The 22,950-nt window shown below is 39.3% G+C and overlaps 1 protein-coding gene and 1 non-coding gene across 2 annotated transcripts; both read left to right on the plus strand.

Annotated features, from left to right (window-relative positions):
- The first annotated feature begins 2,569 nt into the window (after positions 1 to 2,569).
- LOC130965943 (uncharacterized) lies at positions 2,570 to 22,409 on the plus strand. Its single transcript, XM_057890699.1, has 4 exons — positions 2,570 to 2,747; positions 21,366 to 21,854; positions 21,941 to 22,089; positions 22,230 to 22,409. Exons 1-4 carry the CDS (start codon positions 2,570 to 2,572, stop codon positions 22,407 to 22,409), a joined length of 996 nt encoding a protein of 331 aa, XP_057746682.1.
- On the plus strand, positions 9,050 to 9,157 carry LOC130971559 (small nucleolar RNA R71). Its single transcript, XR_009082772.1, has one exon. It is a non-coding gene; the product is annotated as a small nucleolar RNA R71 (small nucleolar RNA).
- Positions 22,410 to 22,950: the final 541 nt, after the last annotated feature.

A 22,950-nucleotide genomic window follows, 5' to 3' on the forward strand; every position in this document is an offset into this window, starting at 1 on the left:
AACAAAATATACATAAGCGAGAAACCATTAGCATAAGGGAATTTTTTTCTTTCTGACTTTGAATGAGGGCACATGAGTCGCAAGTACTACTAAAATCAAGACGTTTGTTTCAACAGTTTTTGGTAGATAGTTACACTATGGTAGAGGCTGAAAGACTTCAATATCACAGGCACCACCAGAACAAGTATTGCGCCCTCAACTGCAGGGATTTCATGAGTGCCTAATTCATAGGGAAACACAAGCTGCCAGAACTGGGAAACGAGGTATCTTGCCGTCGTCCTTTGTCGGTGGTCCCCGATACATGTATAACAATTGCAAAGATGCACTTGCTATATGCATGCATGCCGGTTATCCTAGCTTTTTTATTACTATCACATGTAACCCAGAGTGGAATGAGGTTAAAGAATGTGTTGCCAAATATTCATTAAAGCCAAGTGATAGGCCATATATCATATCTAGAGTGTTTAATATAAATTTAGACGATTACTAAAAGACTTAAAGAATGGGTCTATATTTTGAAATCCAAAAGCAAGTAAGCATTCTTCATTTAGTCTCTTTCAAGTTCACACTAGCAGATTAGTCTTTTTTACCATATGTTATTTGTCTCCTAACATAGCGTATTCTTTTTTTCGCTTCCTTTGATTATTTAGTTGTCTACATAGTTGAATTCCAGAAGCGTGGTCTTCCCCACTGTCACATTTTGTTGTTTATTTAGCCAAATGAGAAGCCTAGATCCTCCATGATATTGACCATCATATCTCAGCTGAGATACCTGACGAACACATGCAACCAAAGCTACACAAATTAGTCCAGAAGTTCATGGTTCATGGACCCTATGGGGTTTTAAATACGAGCAGCCCATGTATGGTTAACGGAAAGTGTTCCAAGTTCTATCCGATGGCCTTCCATGAGAAAACAGCCATAGACAGTGCAGGTTTCCCAAAGTATAAACGTTCGGATAATGGTCATACAACGAGCAAGAAAAATGTTGACGTTGACAATCAGTTCATTGTTCCCTATAATGCGACGTTGCTTCTTAAGTATGGTTTTCACATAAATGTTAAGTACACTTGCCAGATGTCAGCTATAAAGTATTTGTTTAAGTACGTGCACAAAGGTAATGACCGTGTCAGAGCTTTGTTTTTCTAATCACATGACTCAAATGATTCGGTTGTCACTGTGGATGAAATCCAAATATATATATATATATCTACCTGCGAGGCATTCTGGAGGCTATTTGGGTTTGAGATTCAGTTCAAAGAGCCTAACGTCATATGCCTTCCATTCCACTTGCCGAATAAACAGAATATTTTGAATGAAGATCATCAGTATATTAAAAATGTAATCAAGATTGCAGTTTCAAAGGATAGTATGTTTATTGGATAGTTGAAGGCTAACAAGGATTTTGATGCTGCCCGTACCCTTACCTATGCGGAGATGCCGTCTTATTTTGTTTGGGATAAGCAGGGGCACGTATGGAAGCTGCGGAAGCAACGTCATGTGATTGGTCGTCTCACACATATTCCTCACTCGCATGGAGAGGAGTACTATCTTCGTTTGTTATTGAACTATCAAAAAGGGTGCCAAAGTTTTGCTGATATTCGTTCTGTTGGTGGCGTTGTGTACGACACATTCAAAGAAGCCTGTTATGCTCTCGGGCTGTTACAAGATGACAGGGAATTTATTGATGCAATTAATGAAGCTAGTTCGTGGGCTTCACCGAATTATATCAGGAGGTTGTTTGCAATGCTTTTGATGTCAAATAACATGGTCTGCCCCGACATGGTATGGGAACAATGTTGGCAACATTGTGCAGAGAGCACGATGTTTGATAGGAGACATAAATTTAGGTGAAGTTCGCATTTTTTTTTTGCATAATTATTTTGCTATTTCACCAAATTCACATCTAGCTATTTAAAAACTGCCCTTTTCGTTTTTCATTATACTGCTATGTTTTATGGATTTATTCTTTAGCACTATGGCGAAGTAGTTTGTGATATTAACCTCCTCTATTATGGGTTTAGGTTTCGAGCGTTTCGCTGATGAGATCAAGTCCACCACTCTCACTAAAATTGAAAAATTGTTGCAGCCGAATGGTAGGACACTCAGAGAATTTACTGACATGCCGTTTCCAAATTTGGTGGATTCTATTGAACCTCCAGACACATTCTTCTTTCATGAGCTCAATTTCAATAAGACCGAGTTGGCAAGTATTTCTGTCAATTTAGTTTCCCGCTTGAATCGAGACCAATGTGTCGCGTATGACACAATATTCAATGCAGTCAGTCGTGACATATGTGGTTTTTTCTTTGTTTATGGATCTGGTGGAACTCGAAAGACTTTTCTATGGAATGCAGTTTTCGCTTCAATAAGGTCGAAAGGTCATATTGTTCTAAATGTGGCATCCAGTGGCATTGTAGCGCTATTTTTGCCAAATAGGTAAACTGCTCATTCACGCTTTAAGGTTCCACTCAATGTTAACCAAGATTCCATTTGTAATATAAGGCAAGGAACACCTCTCGCACATCTTATTTCATCTGCAAAATTAATTATATAGGACGAGGCACCTATGTTAAACAAATTTTGCTTTGAAGCACTCGACAAGTGCTTTAAGGATGTTCTTCATTTTGATCATGGATATAATCCCAATACTCTGTTTGGTAGAAAAGTTGTTGTTTTGGGAAGTGATTTACGTCAGATATTGCCTGTAATTCCTCGTGGTTCCTGGGAGGAGATTGTTCATGCATGTATTAATGCTTTGTACCTGTGGCAATCTTGCTAGGTGTTGCAATTGACCGAAAACATGAGGCTGGGTCGTGATCCGCAAGATATCCACAATGTACAGTGGTGCACAAAATTGTGATCATCAATGGTGCCATCAACATGGTACGCTCAATTGTAATCTCAACTCTTTATCACAACTTCGCACAACTAACCAGCAAGTGCACTGGGTTGTCCAAGTAATAAACCTTATGCGAGTAAGGGTCGATCCCACGGAGATTGTTGGTATGAAGCAAGCTATGGTCATCTTGTAAATCTCAGTCATGCAGATTCAAATAGTTATGAATGATTTATGAATAAAGCATAAAATAAAGATAGAGATACTTATGTAATTCATTGGTGAGAATTTCAGATAAGCGTATGGAGATGATTTGTCCCTTCCGTCTCTCTGCTTTCCTACTGTCTTCATCCAATCCTTCTTACACCTTTCCATGACAAGCTGTATGTTGGGCATCACCGTTGTCAGTGGCTACAGTCCCGTCCTCTCAGTGAAAATGTTCAACGCGCTCTGTCACAGCACGGCTATTCAGCTGTCGGTTCTCGATCATTTCGGAATAGAATCCAGTGATTCTTTTGCGTCTGTTACTAACGCTCCACAATCGCGAGTTTGAAGCTCGTCACAGTCATTCAATCATTGAATCCTACTCAGAATACCACAGACAAGGTTTAGACCTTCCGGATTCTCTTGAATGCCGCCATCAATTCTAGCTTATACCACGAAGATTCTGATTAAGGAATCCAAGAGATATCCACTCAATCTAAGGTAGAACGGAGGTGGTTGTCAGGCACACGTTCATAGGTGAGAATGATGATGAGTGTCACGGATCATCACATTCATCAAGTTGAGGAACAAGTGATATCTTAGAACAAGAATAAGCTGAACTGAATAGAAGAACAATAGTAATTGCATTAATACTCGAGGTATAGCAGAGCTCCACACCTTAATCTATGGTGTGTAAAAACTCCACCATTGAAAATATATAAGAACAAGGTCTAGGCATGGCCATGAGGCCAGCCCCATGATCTAAGATAGCATAAAACTACTCAAAGATAGCTACCAAGATGAGAATACAATAGTAAAAGGTCCTATTTGTAGAGAACTAGTAGCCTAGGGTTTACAAAGATGAGTAAATTACATAAAAATTCACTTCCGGGCCCACTTGGTGTGTGCTTGGGCTGAGCATTAAAGCATTTTCGTGTAGAGACTTCTCTTGGAGTTAAACGCCAGCTTTTGTGCCAGTTTGGGCGTTTAACGCCGGGCAGTTTTGAGCTGATTTGGAACGCCTGTTTGGGCCATCAAATCTCGGGCAAAGTATGGACTATTATCCATTGCTGGAAAGCCCAGGATGTCTACTTTCCAACGCAATTGAGAACGCGCCAATTGGGCTTCTGTAGCTCTAGAAAATCCACTTCGAGTGCAGGGAGGTCAGAATCCAATAGCATCTGCAGTCCTTTTCAGCTCTGAATCAGATTTTTGCTCAGGTCCCTCAATTTCAGCCAGAAAATACTTGAAATCATAGAAAAACACACAAACTCATAGTAAAGTCCAGAAAAGTGAATTTTAACTAAAAACTAATAAAAATATAATAAAAACTAACTCAAATATACTAAAAACATACTAAAAACAATGCCAAAAAGCGTACAAATTATCCGCTCATCACAACACCAAACTTAAATTATTGCTTGTCCCCAAGCAACTGAAGATCAAATAAGATAAAAAGAAGAGAATATGCAATGAATTCCAAAAACATATATGAAGATCAGTATTAATTAGATGAGCGGGACTTTAGCTTTTTGCCTCTGAACAGTTTTGACATCTCACTTTATCCTTTGAAATTCAGAATGATTGGCTTCTCTAGGAACTCAGAATCCAGATAGTGTTATTGATTCTCCTAGTTAAGTATGATGATTCTTGAACATAGCTACTTTATGAGTCTTGGCCGTGGCCCAAAGCACTCTGTCTTCCAGTATTACCACCGGATACATACATGCCACAGACACATAACTAGGTGAACCTTTTCAGATTGTGACTCAGCTTTGCTAGAGTCCCCAATTAGAGGTGTCCAGGGTTCTTTAGCACACTCTTTTTGCCTTGGATCACAACTTTATTATTTCTTTTTCTTTTTTTCTTTTTCCTTTCTTTCTTTCTCTTTCTCTTTTTTTTCAATTTTTTTTTGTATTCACTGTTTTTTCTTGCTTCAAGAATTATTTTTATGACTTTTCAGATCCTCAGTAACATGTCTCCTTTTTCATCATTCTTTCAAGAGCCAACATTCATGAACAACAAATTCAAAAGACATATACACTGTTTAAGCATACATTCAGAAATCAAAAGTATTGCCACCACATCAAAATAATTAATCTGTTATAAAATCCAAAATTCATGCAATTCTTCTCTTTTTCAATTAAGAACATTTTTCATTCAAGAAAGGTGATGGATTCATAGGACATTCATAACTTTAAGGCATAGACAATAAGACACTAATGATCATAAGACACAAACATAGATGAACATAAGCATGAATTTTCAAAAAATAGGAAAATAAAGAACAAGGAGATTAAAGAACGAGTCCACCTTAGTGATGGCGGCTTGTTCTTCCTCTTGAAGATCTTATGGAGTGCTTGAGCTCCTCAATGTCTCTTCCTTGCCTTTGTTGCTCCTCTCTCATGATTCTTTAATCTTCTTTAATTTCATGGAGGAGGATGGAATGTTCTTGGTGCTCCACCCTTAGTTGTCCTATGTTGGAACTCAATTCTCCTAGGAAGGTGTTGATTTGCTCCCAATAGTTTTGTGGAGGAAAGTGCATCCCTTGAGGCATCTCAGGGATTTCATGGTGAGTGGGATCTCTTGTTTGCTCCATCCTTTTCTTAGTGATGGGCTTGTCTTCATCAATGAGGATGTCTCCCTCTATGTCAATTCCAACTGAATAACAGAGGTGACAAATGAGATGAGGGAAGGCTAACCTTGCCAAGGTAGATGACTTGTCTGCCACCTTATAAAGTTCTTGGGATATGACCTCATGAACTTCTATTTTCTCTCCAATCATGATGCTATGAATCATGATAGCCCGGTCTATAGTAACTTCGGACCGGTTGCCAGTGGGAATGATTGAGCGTTGAATAAACTCCAACCATCCTCTAGCCACGGGCTTGAGGTCATGCCTTCTCAGTTGAACCGGCTTCCCTCTTGAATCTCTCTTCCATTGAGCGCCCTCTTCACAAATGTCTATGAGGACTTGGTCCAACCTTTGATCAAAGTTGACTCTTCTAGTGTAAGGGTGTTCATCTCCTTGCATCATGGGCAAGTTGAATGCCAACCTTACATTTTCTGGACTAAAATCTAAGCATTTTCCCCGAACCATTGTAAGCCAATTCTTTGGGTCCGGGTTCACACTTTGATCATGGTTCTTGGTGATCCATGCATTGGCATAGAACTCTTGAACCATTAAGATCCCGACTTGTTGAATGGCGTTGGTAAGAACTTCCCAACCTCTTCTTCGGATCTCATGTCGGATCTCCGGATATTCACTCTTTTTGAGTTTGAAAGGGACCTCGGGGATCACCTTTTTCATGGCCACAACTTCATAGAAGTGGTCTTGATGCACCCTTGAGATGAATCTCTCCATCTCTCATGACTCGGAGGTGGAAGCTTTTGCCTTCCCTTTCCTCTTTCTAGAGGTTTCTCCGGCCTTAGATGCCATAAATGGTTATGGAAAAACAAAAAGCAATGCTTTTACCACTCCAAACTTAGAAGGTTTTCTCGTCCTCGAGCAAAAGAAGAAAGAAGAGAGTAGAAGAAGAAGAAATAGAGGAGATGGAGGAGGCTTTGTGGTTTGGCCAAAGGGGAGAAGTAGTGTTTAGGTTGTGTGAAAATGAAGGAGTGAAGATGGGTTTATATAGGAGTGGAGAGAGGGTGTATGGTTCGGCCATTATGGGTGGGTTTGGGAGGGAAAGTGGTTTGAATTTGAATGGTGAGGTAGGTGGGGTTTTATGAAGGATGGATGTGAGTGGTGAAGAGAATAGTGGGATTTGATAGGTGAGGGGTTTTTGGGGAAGAGGTATTGAGGTGATTGGTGAATGGGTGAAGAAAAGAGAGAGTGGTGGGGTAGGTGGGGATCCTGTGGGGTCCACAGATCCTGAGGTGTCAAGGAAAATTCATCCCTGCACTAAGTGGCGAGCAAAAATGCTCTTTATGCCAATTCTAGCGTTAAACGCCGGGCTGGTGCCCATTTCTGGCGTTTAACGCCAACTTCTTGCCCTTTCCTGGCGTTTAACGCCAGTCTGGTGCCCCTTTCTGGCATTAAACGCCCAGAATGGTGCCAGACTGGGCGTTAAACGCCCATTTGCTGCCCTTACTGGCGTTTAAACGCTAGCAAGATTCTCCTCCAGGGTGTGCTATTTTTCTTTCTATTTTTCATTCTATTTCTGCTTTTTCAATTGATTTTGTGACTTTCCATGATCATCAACCTATAGAAAATATAAAATAACAAAGGAAAATAGATAATATAATAAAATTGGGTTGCCTCCCAACAAGCGCTTCTTTAATGTCAGTAGCTTGACAGTGGGCTCTCATGGAGCCTCACAGATATTCAGAGCTATGTTGGAACCTCCCAACACCAAACTTAAAGTTTGAATGTGGGGGTTCAACACCAAACTTAGAATTTGGCTGTGGCCTCCCAACACCAAACTTAGAGTTTGACTGTGGGGGCTCTGTTTGACTCTGTTTTGAGAGAAGCTCTTCATGCTTCCTCTCCATGGTTACAGAGGGATATCCTTGAGCCTTAAACACAAGGGATTCTTCATTCACTTGAATGATCAATTCTCCTCTGTCAACATCAATCACAGCCTTTGCTGTGGCTAGGAAGGGTCTGCCAAGGATGATGGATTCATCCATGCACTTCCCAGTCTTTAGGACTATGAAATCAGCAGGGATGTAATGGTCTTCAACTTTTACCAGAACATCCTCTACAAGTCCATAAGCTTGTTTTCTTGAATTGTCTGCCATCTCTAGTGAGATTCTTGCAACTTGCACCTCAAATTTCCCTAGCTTCTCCATTACAGAGAGAGGCATGAGGTTTATGCTTGACCCTAGGTCACACAGAGCCTTCTTGAAGGTCATGGTGCCTACTGTACAAGGTATTGAGAACTTCCCAGGGTCCTATCTCTTTTGAGGTAATCTCTGCCTAGTCAAGTCATCCAGTTCTTTAGTGAGCAAAGGGGGTTCATCCTCCCAAGTCTCATTACCAAATAACTTGTCATTTAGCTTCATGATTGCTCCAAGGTACTTAGCAACTTGCTCTTCAGTGACATCTTCGTCCTCTTCAGAGGAAGAATACTCATCAGAGCTCATGAATGGCAGAAGTAAATCCAATGGAATCTCTATGGTCTCAGTGTGAGTCTCAGATTCCCATGGTTCCTCATTAGAGAACTCATTGGAGGCCAGTGGACGTCCATTGAGGTCTTCCTCAGTGGCGATCACTGCCTCTTTCTCCTCTCCAAATTTGGCCATGTTTATGGCCTTACACTCTGCTTTTGGATTTTCTTCTGTATTGCTTGGAAGAGTGCTAGGAGGGAGTTTAGTAACTTTCTTACTCAGCTGACCCACTTGTGCCTCCAAGTTTCTAATGGAGGACCTTATTTCAGTCATGAAACTTTGAGTGGTTTTGATTAGATCAGAGACCATTGTTGCTAAGTCAGAGTAGCTCTGCTTAGAATTCTCTATCTGTTGCTGAGAAAATGATGGAAAAGGCTTGCCATTACTAAACCTGTTTCTTCCACTATTATTGTTGTTGAAACCTTATTGAGGTCTCTGTTGATCCTTCCATGAGAGATTTGGATGATTTCTCCATGAAGGATTATAGGTGTTTCCATAGAGTTCTCCCATATAATTCACCTCTTCCATTGAAGGGTTCTCAGGATCATAAGCTTCTTCTTCAGATGAAGCATCCTTAGTACTGCCTGGTGTAGCTTGCATTCCAGACAGACTTTGAGAAATCATATTGACTTGCTGAGTCAATATTTTGTTCTGAGCCAATATGGCATTCAGAGTATCAATCTCAAGAACTCCTTTCTTCTGATTCGTCCCATTGTTCACTGGATTCCTTTCAGAAGTGTACATGAATTGGTTATTTGCAACCATTTCAATGAGTTCTTGAGCTTCTGCAGGTGTCTTCTTTAGATGAAGAGATCCTCCAGCAGAGCTATCCAATGATATCTTGGATAGTTCAGACAGACCATCATAGAAGATACATATGATGCTCCATTCAGAAAGCATGTCAGAAGGACACTTTCTGATCAATTGTTTGTATCTTTCCCAAGCTTCATAGAGGGATTCACCTTCCTTCTGTCTGAAGGTTTGGACTTCCACTCTAAGCTTACTCAATTTTTGAGGTGGAAAGAACTTTGCCAAGAAGGCATTGACTAACTTTTCCCAAGAGTTCAGGCTTTCTTTAGGTTGTGAGTCCAACCATATCCTATCTCTGTCTCTTACAGCAAAAGGGAATAGCATAAGTCTGTAGACCTCAGGGTCAACCCCATTAGTCTTGATAGTGTCACAGATTTGCAAGAACTCAGTTAAAAACTGATGAGGATCTTCCAATGGAAGTCCATGGAACTTGCAATTTTGTTGCATTAGAGAAACTAATTGAGGCTTAAGCTCAAAGTTGTTTGCTCCAATGGCAGGGATAGAGATGCTTCTCCCATAGAAGTCGGGAGTAGGTGCAGTAAAGTCACCCAGCACCTTCCTTGCATTGTTGGCATTGTTGTTGTTTTTGGCTGCCATATCTTCTTCTAGTTTGAAGATTTCTGTTAGGTCCTCTACAGAGAGTTGTGCTTTAGGTTCTCTTAGCTTTCGCTTCAAGGTCCTTTCAGGTTCAGGGTCAGCCTTAACAAGAATGCTTTTGTCTTTGCTCCTGCTCATATGAAAGAGAAGAGAACAAGAGAGTATGGAATCCTCTATGTCACAGTATAGAGATTCCTTGAGGTGTCAGAGGAAAAGAAAAATAGAAGGAAGAGGTAGAAGAATTCGAACTTAGAAAGATAGAGTTCGAATTATGCATTGAGGAAGAGTGTTAGTCCATAAATAGAAGGATGTGAGAAGAGGGGAATAAATTTTCGAAAATAAATTAAAAAGATTTTTAAAAACATTTTGAAAAATTGAAGAATGATTTTCGAAAAATATGGTTGGGAAAGAAATAAAGTGATTTTTGAAAAAGATTTTGAAATTAGAAATAAAAAGATATGATTGAAAACTATTTTGAAAAAGATATGATTGAAAAACAATTTAAAAAAAAGATTTGATTTTTAAAATTAATGACTTGGCTAACAAGAAAAGATATGATTCAAACATTAATCCTTTCTCAACAGAAAAGGCAACATACTTGAAATGTTGAATCAAATCATTAATTGTTAGCAAGTATTTTTGAAAGTGGAAAGAAATTAATTTTGAAAATATATGATTGAAAAGATATGATTTGAAAAAGATTTGATTTTGAAAAATTTTGAAAACTTGAAAAAAAATTGAATTAAAAACAGAATCTTCCCTCTTGTGCCATCCTGGCGTTAAACGCCTGGGCGTTAAACGCCCAGCCAGGTGCCTGACAAACCCCAATTTGAGGGTTTATCTTGTATTGAATTTAGAGTATTTTGATAACCTTTTGTCACATTTAGCCTATAAATTGGCATGATTTCGTAATCTCTCCCGTATTTGTGCTTAAGTGTAAAAACATGCTTTCTAAGTCTTATTTTGATGAATTCTATTTCCTCTTTGATTCCATAAGATGCCTTGATGTGTTTGTTAAGTAATCTCAGGATGAAATAGGCTAAGCATGGATAAGAGGAAGCAAGGAAGGAAGCATACAAGTGGAGAGAAGCATAAAAAGTCAAAGAAGCAAAGTCAACCAAGCACGCGCACGCGCACAAGGCGCTCGCGCGCACATTGCGAAACAGGCCAAGGACGCGCACGCGTACCATGCGCGCACGCGCCGATGATGGCACATGACCTCACTAATGAAGCACGTGCCTGGCGATTTTGGGAAGGTTTCAGCAACCAACTTTGGCGCCAAAATGCATATAAGAGTCAAGGATTGAAGGGGATTAGAGACAACTACTCATACTTTAGAGATTCTAGATCATTAGTTAGATAGTTTTAGTTTCTAGAGAGAGAAGCTCTCACTTCTCTCTAGAATTAGGATTAGGTTTAGTTTTAGTTCTTAGATTTAGATTTAGATTCATCTTCTTCTACTTACACATCTCAATTCCTTGTAGTTGCATTAATTCTTCTTCTATTCTTTTGTTATAATCTCTTTTATGTTGTTCTTGTATTTTGTTATAGATCTAGTATTGTTCCTCTTTACTCTCTTCCAATTCAATAAAGGTAATTCATAATAAAAGTGTTTCTTCTGATTGTTGTTGCTAATTTCTTTCAATAATTGTTGATTAGATTTCATTCTTGTCGTTGATTTACTATGTTTTCCTTTTATGCCTATCAAGTGTTTGATGAAATGCTTGAGAGGATGTTAGAGTAGGATTTTATGTCCTTGGCTTGAGAAGGTAACTTAGGATTTCTTGAGTCACTAGTGTCCAATTGATTGCTAGTTGATAACCATTAACTCTAGCCTTCATTAATCCAATTAGTGGAAAGCTAGGACTTATGGACTAGGATTGATATAACTCACTTGACTTTCCTTTGTTAATTGATTTAAGGATGACTAAGTGGGATTAATCCTTGCAACTACCATACTTGTGGCTAGTGATAATGATGAAGACCCTTGACAACCAAATCTTGCCAAGACCATTTTGTTAATAAAGTTTTCTTACCATTTACTATTCATGTTTCTCATCTAAAACCCCAAAATAACTCACAACCAATAACAAGACACTTTATTGTAAATCCTAGGGAGAACGACCCGAGGTTTAAATACTTCGGTTTATAGATTTTAGGGGTTTGTACTTGTGACAAACAAATTTTTGTACGAAAGGATTTTTGTTTGGTTTAGAAACTATACTTTACAACGAGATTTTATTTGTGAAATTCTAAACCGTCAAAAATCCAATCGTCAAAATGGCGCCGTTGCCGGGGATTTACAACGGTGTTATGTTATTGGTTATTGTACATATGTGAATAGTGTAAATAGTTTGTCTTTTGCTTGTTTACTAGATTTTGTTAGTTTTATTTTGCTTCTCCATAATGAATTCTCACTTTGGCTATGAGTTTGGTTCTAATTGTGTTGTAGGAAATGTGGACTTTAATGGCAACATGTACCATGGATGGAACCATCAAAGATGGGAGGAGCCTCAAGGAATTGATCACTCCTATTGGCAACAACCTCCGGATACTTATAGGTATAATTCCCATCCTAATGCATGTCAACTTAATGGCTATGATGACTCTTTTTGTGACACTCATCAATCACCATCATATGCCTATGAATCTCATCCTCAACTTGAGCCTCAACCATTCTCACAAGCCTTTCCATACCAAGCATCTTCCTATGATCCATATCCATCATATGACCAATCATCCATACCATATTTTTATGACCATTATGAGCAAGAACCCTTAGAACCACCACAACCCTATCAAGATTACTCCCAAGAACCACCTCAATACACACAATCTCCACAACCTTACCAAGAAGAACCACCTTCCTATTATGAACCCTCTATCCAAAACGATGAACCTTCCTTCCCACCACAAGCCCCAATAGACGATTCTCTCACTTTGTTACTTCAAGGACAAGAAGCTATGAAGCGGGATACACTTGAGTTCGTGACCAACTTGACCAAGGTAGTGTCCACCTTAGCCTACCAATGTTTGAATGCTCAAGGTACTTCCGTGACCCCATGTGGAACGTCAAAAGAAGAACAAAGCATGAAGGAGAAATTGGAAAATCCGGTGAAGAAAGAGGAGTCAAATTTTGTGTTGGAACAATTGGAGAAGCCTATGATCATTGAAGAAAAGGAAGAAGTGGTTGAAAATTTAGGAGATGTTGAAAGTCCATGGGAATGTAGCATCATGGAGAACTCTTCCAAGAAGCTTGATATTGATGTTAAGGAGGATGCGCAACCTCCAAGGCACACCATCATCGAAGACTTAGAAGAGGCTTATCAAGAGATGGACTCAATCATGGATGAATTTCTCTCTACAATGGAATCCTCACCCGTTGGACGTGGAGTTGAAGTTATAGAAGAGTGTGCACAACCTCCCAAGGAAGACGGAAATGGCATGGTGTATATTGAAATTGAAGAATACGAAGAGGTTGATCAAGAGATGAATTCATTCATCAATGAATTTTTATCCAAAATTGAATCGCCTCTCATTAGACAAGATGAAGTTCTTGAAGATAACACCAAGCCACGTAACAAAGACGATGAGGTTGAAATTGAAGAAAATTATGAAGAGGTGAAAACAATTAAAGAAGAGTACAAGGAAGTGGACCTCGCATTGTCTAAGTGTGGGGAAGCCTCCCTTCCCAAGCTACCATCCAATACAACATTTAAGTGGGTAACATCTCTATCCCTAAGCTTTAATGTCTCACTTGAATATGGTTTGATTGAAAATGATGGTCAACTTAGAACTCTTTGTGGGATTAAAAGTAAGAATGAGTGGTGTAGTGGTTGGAAAGTAGGTGTTAAGCTCATCAAGGTCAAGGCCTCAAGGTATAGGGATGATGTTGGGACAAGGATCACTTTGTATGGATCTAGAAGGAAGCATTGGTGGAATAAAGAGAATTCTTTGTGTCAATCACATTTATGCCAACCGCTCATCCGACAAAATCATGAAACTCAACTAACGGATGGATGCGAAAATAAGATATGGGATCCCGGTTCGCTATGTGAAGACCAACTAGAGGGACTCGTATTTTGGGTAGAACTCTGCCCAAGCTTAATAAAAATGGTTGGAAATTTTGTCAACCAATTGAGAAGCAAAGATCCTTAGAGATTCAAGGATGAGTACAAGCATAAGCCACCATGACAAGGAGCTTCTCAAAATGTCCAACTTAAGGACTTAAACTAAAAGTGCTAGGTGGGAGACACCCCACCATGGTAAACTCTTTCCAATCTTCTAAATTTACTTAATAAGTGATTTGAGTTACCATTGTAGGTAGATGTTTCATACAATTTGTTTGTACAACTTAATTGTTAGCTTAGTCACATGCATGTTGTGTTTAGTAGTGATGAATAATATCAAAAATTGTATTTTTGTGAATTGTATAATGGTTGAGTGAATAAGAGCTGTGAACACTAAGGGGAGCACCCAGCAATTTGTTTCTGAAAAAAAAAAAAAGGGGGGGGTGGACGCGAGCGCACCATGCACGCGCACGCGTCCTTGTGTGAATGCATCATGAGCCACATTCCCGAGAGTTGGGCCTCCTTTGGGCAAACATCATGCCTTGGGCCCAACACATTACACGCGGACGCGCACAACGTGCGTGCGCGCCATTTTAAGAATATGGACATTCACGCGAACGCGCACATGCCGCGTCCGCGCCGATTTGCTGCTGCGACAGTTGAGCCAGTTCTGGGCCAACCTTAAGCCCCTGGCCCAACTTGCATTGCGCGGACGCGCACATGCCGCGTGCGCGCCATCTTGTCATCAATCATCAACTTACGCGGACGCGCACTTGCCGCGCGCGCGCCCTTGCGTGCTGCCACCAATCTAGGCCACGGACCCGAGAGTTGGGCGTGCCTCAAGCCCACTCTAAGCCTCAGGCCCAACCTCATGTACGCGTGCGCGCATTGTACGCGCACGCGCCTTTACCACTTCTGCCATCCTACGCTAGAGCGCATTGCACGCTCACGCGTGGATCTCCATTCCTCTCGATGCGCGCAGACGCGTACATGCCGCGTGCGCGTCGATCTGGTGGCGAGACTGTTAGGCCATTCTCCAGAGAGTTAGGCCTGAGTTGGGCCAACTCTAAGCCCCTAGCCCAACTCCATGCACGCGTGCGCGCACTGTACGCGCACGCGTCCTTTCCCATTTTGCTCATCCACGCTCAAGCGCGCTGTACGCGCACGCGTAGGTCCCAAGTTTCATCAATGGACGCGGACGCGCAGGGTGCGCGCACGCGTCGATTTAAAAATAGGGATAACCCTAATACGCGACGCACACTGCGTAGTCGCGCACCTTTCTTCCCCAACCTCCATTTCCGCTTCTTCTTCCTCTTCTCTCCTCCAACGTCCGTCTGATTTCTTTGGGCGCTGAGCTACCTCCACTTCCCGATTCTCCCGCCTCCGATGAGCAGGATCATCAGGAGGAGGATGCGGAGGCACCGGTTCAGCAGGATGCCCCGGACACTACAGAGCCACTACAGACTCAAGAGGAGCCGGTCCCACAGCCACAGTCAGAGCCAGAGCCTATCGTTGTACCTCCCACTGATCCTCCGGTTTAGCATCGAGGACGATGCTTGATTTTAAGTGTGGGGAGGGCACCGGTAGCATTATTTGGGAACCGGTGAACTTTTCAGCCTAGTTATCTTATTTTGCACATTTTGTATATATTTTGATGCATTTCTAGTTGCTTTGGATACTTTTATTGCTTATTTTGGATTTTAGATATTTTGATGTTTGGATATTTTTTAGATATTTTGATGATGGATTCCGTACTTTTAGTTGGATTTTTCTTTATACATTTTGCATATCTTTATTTTTTTTAGTTATGGTTGTGATTAGAAATCGCACTTTGAATTGCAAATACTTAGCCACCCTTTTTGCATAAGAAATTGGTTTTAAATGAAAAAGGAAAGGGTGAACTAAGAAAATTTTTGAATTTTTCAATCACAACAATGCTTAGTTAAACATTGAGATTTTTCAAGGAGTTTAAATATAGAGCATTGACCCAATTGATTGAAAGAAAATTTTTGGAAACTTGCTTGAATTTCATACCTTGTGAAGCATGTATTGAATTGAGAACACAAGCTTGTGAGACTTGAGCCTATTGATGTGGTTACATTTTTATAACCACTTATTTTCCATTCTTGTGTGAAATTGTTCTCTTTCTATGATTATAACCCTTGATTTGCTTGATTCTATATATCCATTTATTTCTTGTATTCATGCATTTATATGATTGAGGCCATTGTTTCATTAGCCACTTACCCAAATAGCCGACCTTTTATTCTCCATTGTTAGCCAATTTTGAGCCTATGCTTAACCAACTTATTCTCAATTTAGCTCATTACAAGCCCAAGGCGAAAAACCAATAAAAAGTCCTTGTTTGGATCTTTGATTAGCCTAGGCTAGTGAGAGTGTTTATTATTCAAGTTGGTGAGGCTTGGGAACATTGGATGGGAAAAAAAGGGGTAGTACACTTTTATGTTTAGGAATTGGGCACATATTCATGTATAAATTGAATGTAGAGACCTTATGCATTGATGTTCTTGTACTTAGTTTGAAAAAAAAAAAAGAGGAAAATATATAAAAAAAAATGATGAAAAGAAAGAAAAAAAAATTTGAAAAAAAATGATGATGGAAAAGGAAAAAAATTATACAATAAAGAAGGGACAAAATGCCCTAAAGTGAAGTCAATAAAAAAGGGATCAATGCATAAGTGTTATGAACCAAATAAGAATGCATGAGTATGTAAGAAAAAGTGAAGAATGGGTAGTTAGAGTAGTTTGAACTTGTATAGGTCATTATATAGTTAGGTGGGAAAGTCTATGTTAATCAAAGATTCAACCCTAGTCCACTTAACCATAAATGATCCTACCTTGACCCTAACCCCATTACAACCTAAATGAAAGACCTCATGATAAATGTATGCATGCATTGAATAAGTGTTGATTGTTAGAAGAAAATCAAATTTTGGAAAAAACATGATTAGAAGAGAATTGAGTGGATTAACCCTTAAACACTTGAGTGAATAGAGCGGATACACATCCGGTGAGGGTTCAAAAGTTCAATCACATGCATTCACCCATGTTATCTATATTCTTGCAAGTTTGAACTCTTTTTGATAATTCAATACAATTGTGGTTTGGACTTAATTCCTATTGCCTAGCTCTTGTGCTTACACATGCTCTCTTGGGAATGGATTTGTTTGAACTAAGCATTTCCATTTGTTTAGATACTTGCATTTAGATAGGATTCATATAGTTTAGTTGCATTCAAATAAATGTCATAACCCTTTAGTTCCTTCTTATTTTAGCATGAGGACATGCTAAGGTTTAAGTGTGGGGAGGTTGACAAATCCCAATTTGAGGGTTTATCTTGTATTGAATTTAGAGTATTTTGATAACCTTTTGTCACATTTAGCCTATAAATTGGCATGATTTCGTAATCTCTCCCGTATTTGTGTTTAAGTGTAAAAACATGCTTTCTAAGCCTTATTTTGATGAATTCTATTTCCTCTTTGATTCCATAAGATGCCTTGATGTGTTTGTTAAGTAATCTCAGGATGAAATAGGCTAAGCATGGATCAGAGGAAGCAAGGAAGGAAGCATACAAGTGGAGAGAAGCATAAAAAGTCAAAGAAGCAAAGTCAACCAAGCACGCGCACGCGCACAAGGCGCTCGCGCGCACATTGCGAAACAGGCCAAGGACGCGCACGCGTACCATGCGCGCACGCGCCGATGATGGCACATGACCTCACTAATGAAGCACGTGCCTGGCGATTTTGGGAAGGTTTCAGCAACCAACTTTGGCGCCAAAATGCATATAAGAGTCAAGGATTGAAGGGGATTAGAGACAACTACTCATACTTTAGAGATTCTAGATCATTAGTTAGATAGTTTTAGTTTCTAGAGAGAGAAGCTCTCACTTCTCTCTAGAATTAGGATTAGGTTTAGTTTTAGTTCTTAGATTTAGATTTAGATTCATCTTCTTCTACTTACACATCTCAATTCCTTGTAGTTGCATTGATTCTTCTTCTATTCTTTTGTTATAATCTCTTTTATGTTGTTCTTGTATTTTGTTATAGATCTAGTATTGTTCCTCTTTACTCTCTTCCAATTCAATAAAGGTAATTCATAATAAAAGTGTTTCTTCTGATTGTTGTTGCTAATTTCTTTCAATAATTGTTGATTAGATTTCATTCTTGTCGTTGATTTACTATGTTTTCCTTTTATGCCTATCAAGTGTTTGATGAAATGCTTGAGAGGATGTTAGAGTAGGATTTTATGTCCTTGGCTTGAGAAGGTAACTTAGGATTTCTTGAGTCACTAGTGTCCAATTGATTGCTAGTTGATAACCATTAACTCTAGCCTTCATTAATCCAATTAGTGGAAAGCTAGGACTTATGGACTAGGATTGATATAACTCACTTGACTTTCCTTTGTTAATTGATTTAAGGATGACTAAGTGGGATTAATCCTTGCAACTACCATACTTGTGGCTAGTGATAATGATGAAGACCCTTGACAACCAAATCTTGCCAAGACCATTTTGTTAATAAAGTTTTCTTACCATTTACTATTCATGTTTCTCATCTAAAACCCCAAAATAACTCACAACCAATAACAAGACACTTTATTGTAAATCCTAGGGAGAACGACCCGAGGTTTAAATACTTCGGTTTATAGATTTTAGGGGTTTGTACTTGTGACAAACAAATTTTTGTACGAAAGGATTTTTGTTTGGTTTAGAAACTATACTTTACAACGAGATTTTATTTGTGAAATTCTAAACCGTCAAAAATCCAATCGTCAGTGCCCTGGCTAGCGTTTAAACGCCAGTTTTCCTTCCTCACTGGGCGTTTTGAACGCCCAGCTTTTTCTGTGTAATTCCTCTGCTGTATGTTCTAAATCTTCAATTCTCTATATTATTGACTTGAAAAGACACAAATTAAAATTTTTTTTGGATTTTTAATGATGAAGAATAATCAAAATGCAACTAAAATCAAATAAACAGTGCATGCAAGACACCAAACTTAGAAGTTTGTATACTACTGACACTAACAAATTGAGAATGCATATGAGAAACAACAAAACACACAAAACAAGAGAATTTAAAGATTAGAGCAAGTAAATCATCAAGAACTACTTGAAGATCAATGAAGACACATGAATGAATGCAAGAAGAATAGAAACATGCAATTGACACCAAACTTAAAATGAGACACTAGACTCAACAAGAAATATAAAATATTTTTGGTTTTTATGATTTTATAAATTTTTTTTGTGCTTTTTCGAAAATTAAGTGGAAAAGAAAAATAAAGGATTCAAAATTTTTAATAAGAATTCCAGGAATCATGCAATGTTAGTCTAAAGCTTTAGTCTAAAGGAATTAGACATGGCTAGCCAAGCTTCAGCAGGACATTGCATTCAAGAGCTAAATTGATGAGAATCAATCAGCTTTGGTGATGATGAAAACATCACCTTGAAACACTAGAATTCATTCTTAAAAATTCTGAAAAATACCTAATCTAAGCAACAAGATGAACCGTCAGTTGTCCAAACTCAAACAATCCCCGGCAATGGTGCCAAAAATGTGGTGCACGAAATTGTGATCATCAATGGCGCCATCAACATGGTACGCTCAATTGTAATCTCAACTCTTTATCACAACTTCGCACAACTAACCAGCAAGTGCACTGGGTCATCCAAGTAATAAACCTTACGCGAGTAAGGGTCGATCCCACGGAGATTATTAGTATGAAGCAAGCTATGGTCATCTTGTAAATCTCAGTCAGGCAGATTCAAATAGTTATGAATGATTTATGAATAAAGCATAAAATAAAGATAGAGATACTTATGTAATTCATTGGTGAGAATTTCAGATAAGCGTATGGAGATGCTTTGTCCCTTCCGTCTCTCTGCTTTCCTACTGTCTTCATCCAATCCTTCTTACTCCTTTCCATGACAAGCTGTATGTTGGGCATCACCGTTGTCAGTGGCTACAGTCCCGTCCTCTCAGTGAAAATGTTCAACGCGCTCTGTCACAGCACGGCTATTTAGCTGTCGGTTCTCGATCATTTCGGAATAAAATCCAGTGATTCTTTTGCGTCTGTCACTAACGCCCCACAATCGCGAGTTTGAAGCTCGTCACAGTCATTCAATCATTGAATCCTACTCAGAATACCACAGACAAGGTTTAGACCTTCCGGATTCTCTTGAATGCCGCCATCAATTCTAGCTTATACCACGAAGATTCTGATTAAGGAATCCAAGAGATATCCACTCAATCTAAGGTAGAACGGAGGTGGTTGTTAGGGGTGGCAACGGGGCGGGTAGGGGCGGGTTTTTGCTCTACCCGACCCCGCCCCGCTCAACAAAAACCCGCATCGAACCCGCCCCGCTTCTACCCGCGGGTAGTAAAATGTTAAACCCTAACCCGCCCCTGCGGGTACCCGCCCCGCCCCTACCCGCCCCAATAATTATTAAATCCAAAAAATAAAATAAAATTTTAAAAATTATATAACCATTATTTACATTCATAACATAAATTAAAATAAAAATTTAAATATGATACAATATTATTAATCATTTTACTAATTATTTTATATATTACATATATTATATATTAAAAATATATATATTTATATATCTATTATATATACCGGGGCGGGTTTAACCTAAACCCGACCCCGCCCCGCCCCGCCCAAGAACCCGCCCCGCTAAAACCCGCCCCGGTGCGGGTGCGGGTAATTACCCGCCCCAAACGGGTAGGGGCGGGGTGGGTACCCGCGGGTTCGGGTAGTGTTGCCACCCCTAGTGGTTGTCAGGCACACGTTCATAGGTGAGAATGATGATGAGTGTCACGGATCATCACATTCATCAAGTTGAGGAACAAGTGATATCTTAGAACAAGAATAAGCTGAATTGAATAGAAGAACAATAGTAATTGCATTAATACTCGAGGTACAGCAGAGCTCCACACCTTAATCTATGGTGTGTAGAAACTCCACCGTTGAAAATACATAAGAACAAGGTCTAGGCATGGCCGTGAGGCTAGCCCCATGATCTAAGATAGCATAAAACTACTCAAAGATAGCTACCAAAATGAGAATACAATAGTAAAAGATCCTATTTGTAGAGAACTAGTAGCCTAGGGTTTACAAAGATGAGTAAATTACATAAAAATCCACTTCCACGCCCACTTGGTGTGTGCTTGGGCTGAGCATTGAAGCATTTTCGTGTAGAGACTTCTCTTGGAGTTAAACGCCAGCTTTTGTGTCAATTTGGGCGTTTAACTCCCATTCTTGTGCCAGTTTGGGCGTTTAACGCCGGGCAGTTTTGAGCTGATTTGGAACGCCTGTTTGGGCCATCAAATCTCGGGCAAAGTATGGACTATTATACATTGCTGGAAAGTCCAGGATGTCTACTTTCCAACGCAGTTGAGAGCACGCCAATTGGGCTTTTGTAGCTCTAGAAAATCCACTTTGAGTGCAGGGAAGTCAGAATCCAACAGCATCTGCAGTCCTTTTCAGCCTCTGAATCAGATTTTTGCTCAGGTCCCTCAATTTCAGCCAGAAAATACCTTAAATCACAGAAAAACACACAAACTCATAGTAAAGTCCAGAAAAGTGAATTTTAACTAAAAACTAACTCAAATATACTAAAAACATACTAAAAACAATGCCAAAAAGCGTACAAATTATCCGCTCATCATACAGTTAGAGGAATTTGCTGACTGGCTACTTCAAATAGGTGATGGGTTATTTGGAGACAGTATTGATGGCGAATCGGTGATTAGAATACCAGACAACTTGCTATTGGATATTGAGTCTCCGGGTCTCCACGATTTAGTGTTGTTTGTTTATCCTGACATTTTACTCCATACTTCTAGTGTGGATTATTTTAAGGACATGAGTATATTGGCACCAACACTTGATATTGTTACTAAAGTTAATAATCATGTGATGTCTTTGATCCCTGGCAATGAAAGGGTTTACCTGAGCTCTGACACACTGCTTAATGAAGATGGTCACTTAGAATCTGAATTATACACAATGAGCATAAAGTCGTTGAATGTATTGAATTGTTCTGGAATTCCTCAACACAGGTTAGTTCATAAAATTGGTGTTCCTATCATGCTTCTTCGCAATATTGACCAATCTAATGGACTATGCAATGGTACGCGAATGCAAGTTAGGCGACTTGGTGATCATGTCATTGAGTGCGTCATATTAGCAAATCGTAATATTGGTGAAGTTGTCTTTATTCCCAGGATGAATATGGTCCCTAATAATGAAACATTACCGATTAGATTTACCCGGAGACAGTTTTCGATTACGCTTTGCTTTGCAATGACCTTAAAAACTCCCAGGGACGAACACTGTCAACTATTGACGTATATCTTCCAAGACCTGTTTTCACTCATGGTCAGCTTTATGTTGCACTCTCTCGGGTCAACAGTTATTCTGGTCTGAAGGTATTATTTGTTGGCTCTAATGGCACAGTCTCAAATCATACTATGAATATTGTCTATAGAGAGGTTTTTGTCAACTCACTACATTCCATTCTGCCTTGAATGGTACATTTATTGTTTGGCTCTTTGGTCATCTTTTCAAGGTGTTGTTTGCATTCCGTCTCCTTAAGACTGTAGTTACTGCTTGCGAATATGCTATTGTTGAATATTGCCACAACGGGATTCCATTATTTATGCTTAGAAGCCGTTGCTTTTATATCTCCGTGCTTGGCACGGGTCTTAAAACTAGTAGATATAGAGATAAAGATGTCTGCTCTTCTTGAATGTAACAATGACACGTGAAACTACGCTGTGCGCGGGAGCAGCCTGTAGAGCTTGCTGTAGGTTGTCTAACAGCTTAAAATTGATGCATGCACTGCTGAGGTGAGCACACTGAGAAAGTGCAATGGGTTCTGATGTTTGGGCTCCGTTTTAACAAGTAGTGAACGGCCATTTGGATTTAAATCAATGGGCCATAACAAACAGGGGTGGGCCTGTTAATGATGTTTTAATACATTCCAGTTATGTATAATTTTGGGTAAAATAAAAAAAGGTATGGTTATTAGTCCTTGACCTATTGAATTAGGGGATGCCGTGGGAAACAAAAAAAATGGTATGATTTTATAAGAATGAAATAAATAAAAAAAATCACCTAAAAATATATTTGTCTCTTTAAAAAAAATTAGTCATTTTCTCTAAATATTAGAAAAAATTACATTTTTAATATTTTTTATTAACGATTCTTTTAATAATTAAAATCTCCCTAACAGTTCTCTATAATAAATTTTTCAAAAAATATTTAAATATTATGTTATAAGATAATAG

Source organism: Arachis stenosperma, chromosome 3 (assembly GCF_014773155.1).
Source record: "Arachis stenosperma cultivar V10309 chromosome 3, arast.V10309.gnm1.PFL2, whole genome shotgun sequence".
Lineage (NCBI taxonomy): Eukaryota > Viridiplantae > Streptophyta > Magnoliopsida > Fabales > Fabaceae > Arachis > Arachis stenosperma.

Excerpts from the sequence above, each read along its gene's own strand:
- LOC130965943 (XM_057890699.1), top strand. The coding sequence starts at position 2,570 with ATGTTAAACAAATTTTGCTTTGAAGCACTCGACAAGTGCTTTAAGGAT. Across the intron at positions 21,855-21,940 it reads GTGCGTCATATTAGCAAATC|TTTTCGATTACGCTTTGCTT; the intron begins GTAATATTGGTG and ends ACCCGGAGACAG. Across the intron at positions 22,090-22,229 it reads ACAGTTATTCTGGTCTGAAG|GTGTTGTTTGCATTCCGTCT; the intron begins GTATTATTTGTT and ends CATCTTTTCAAG.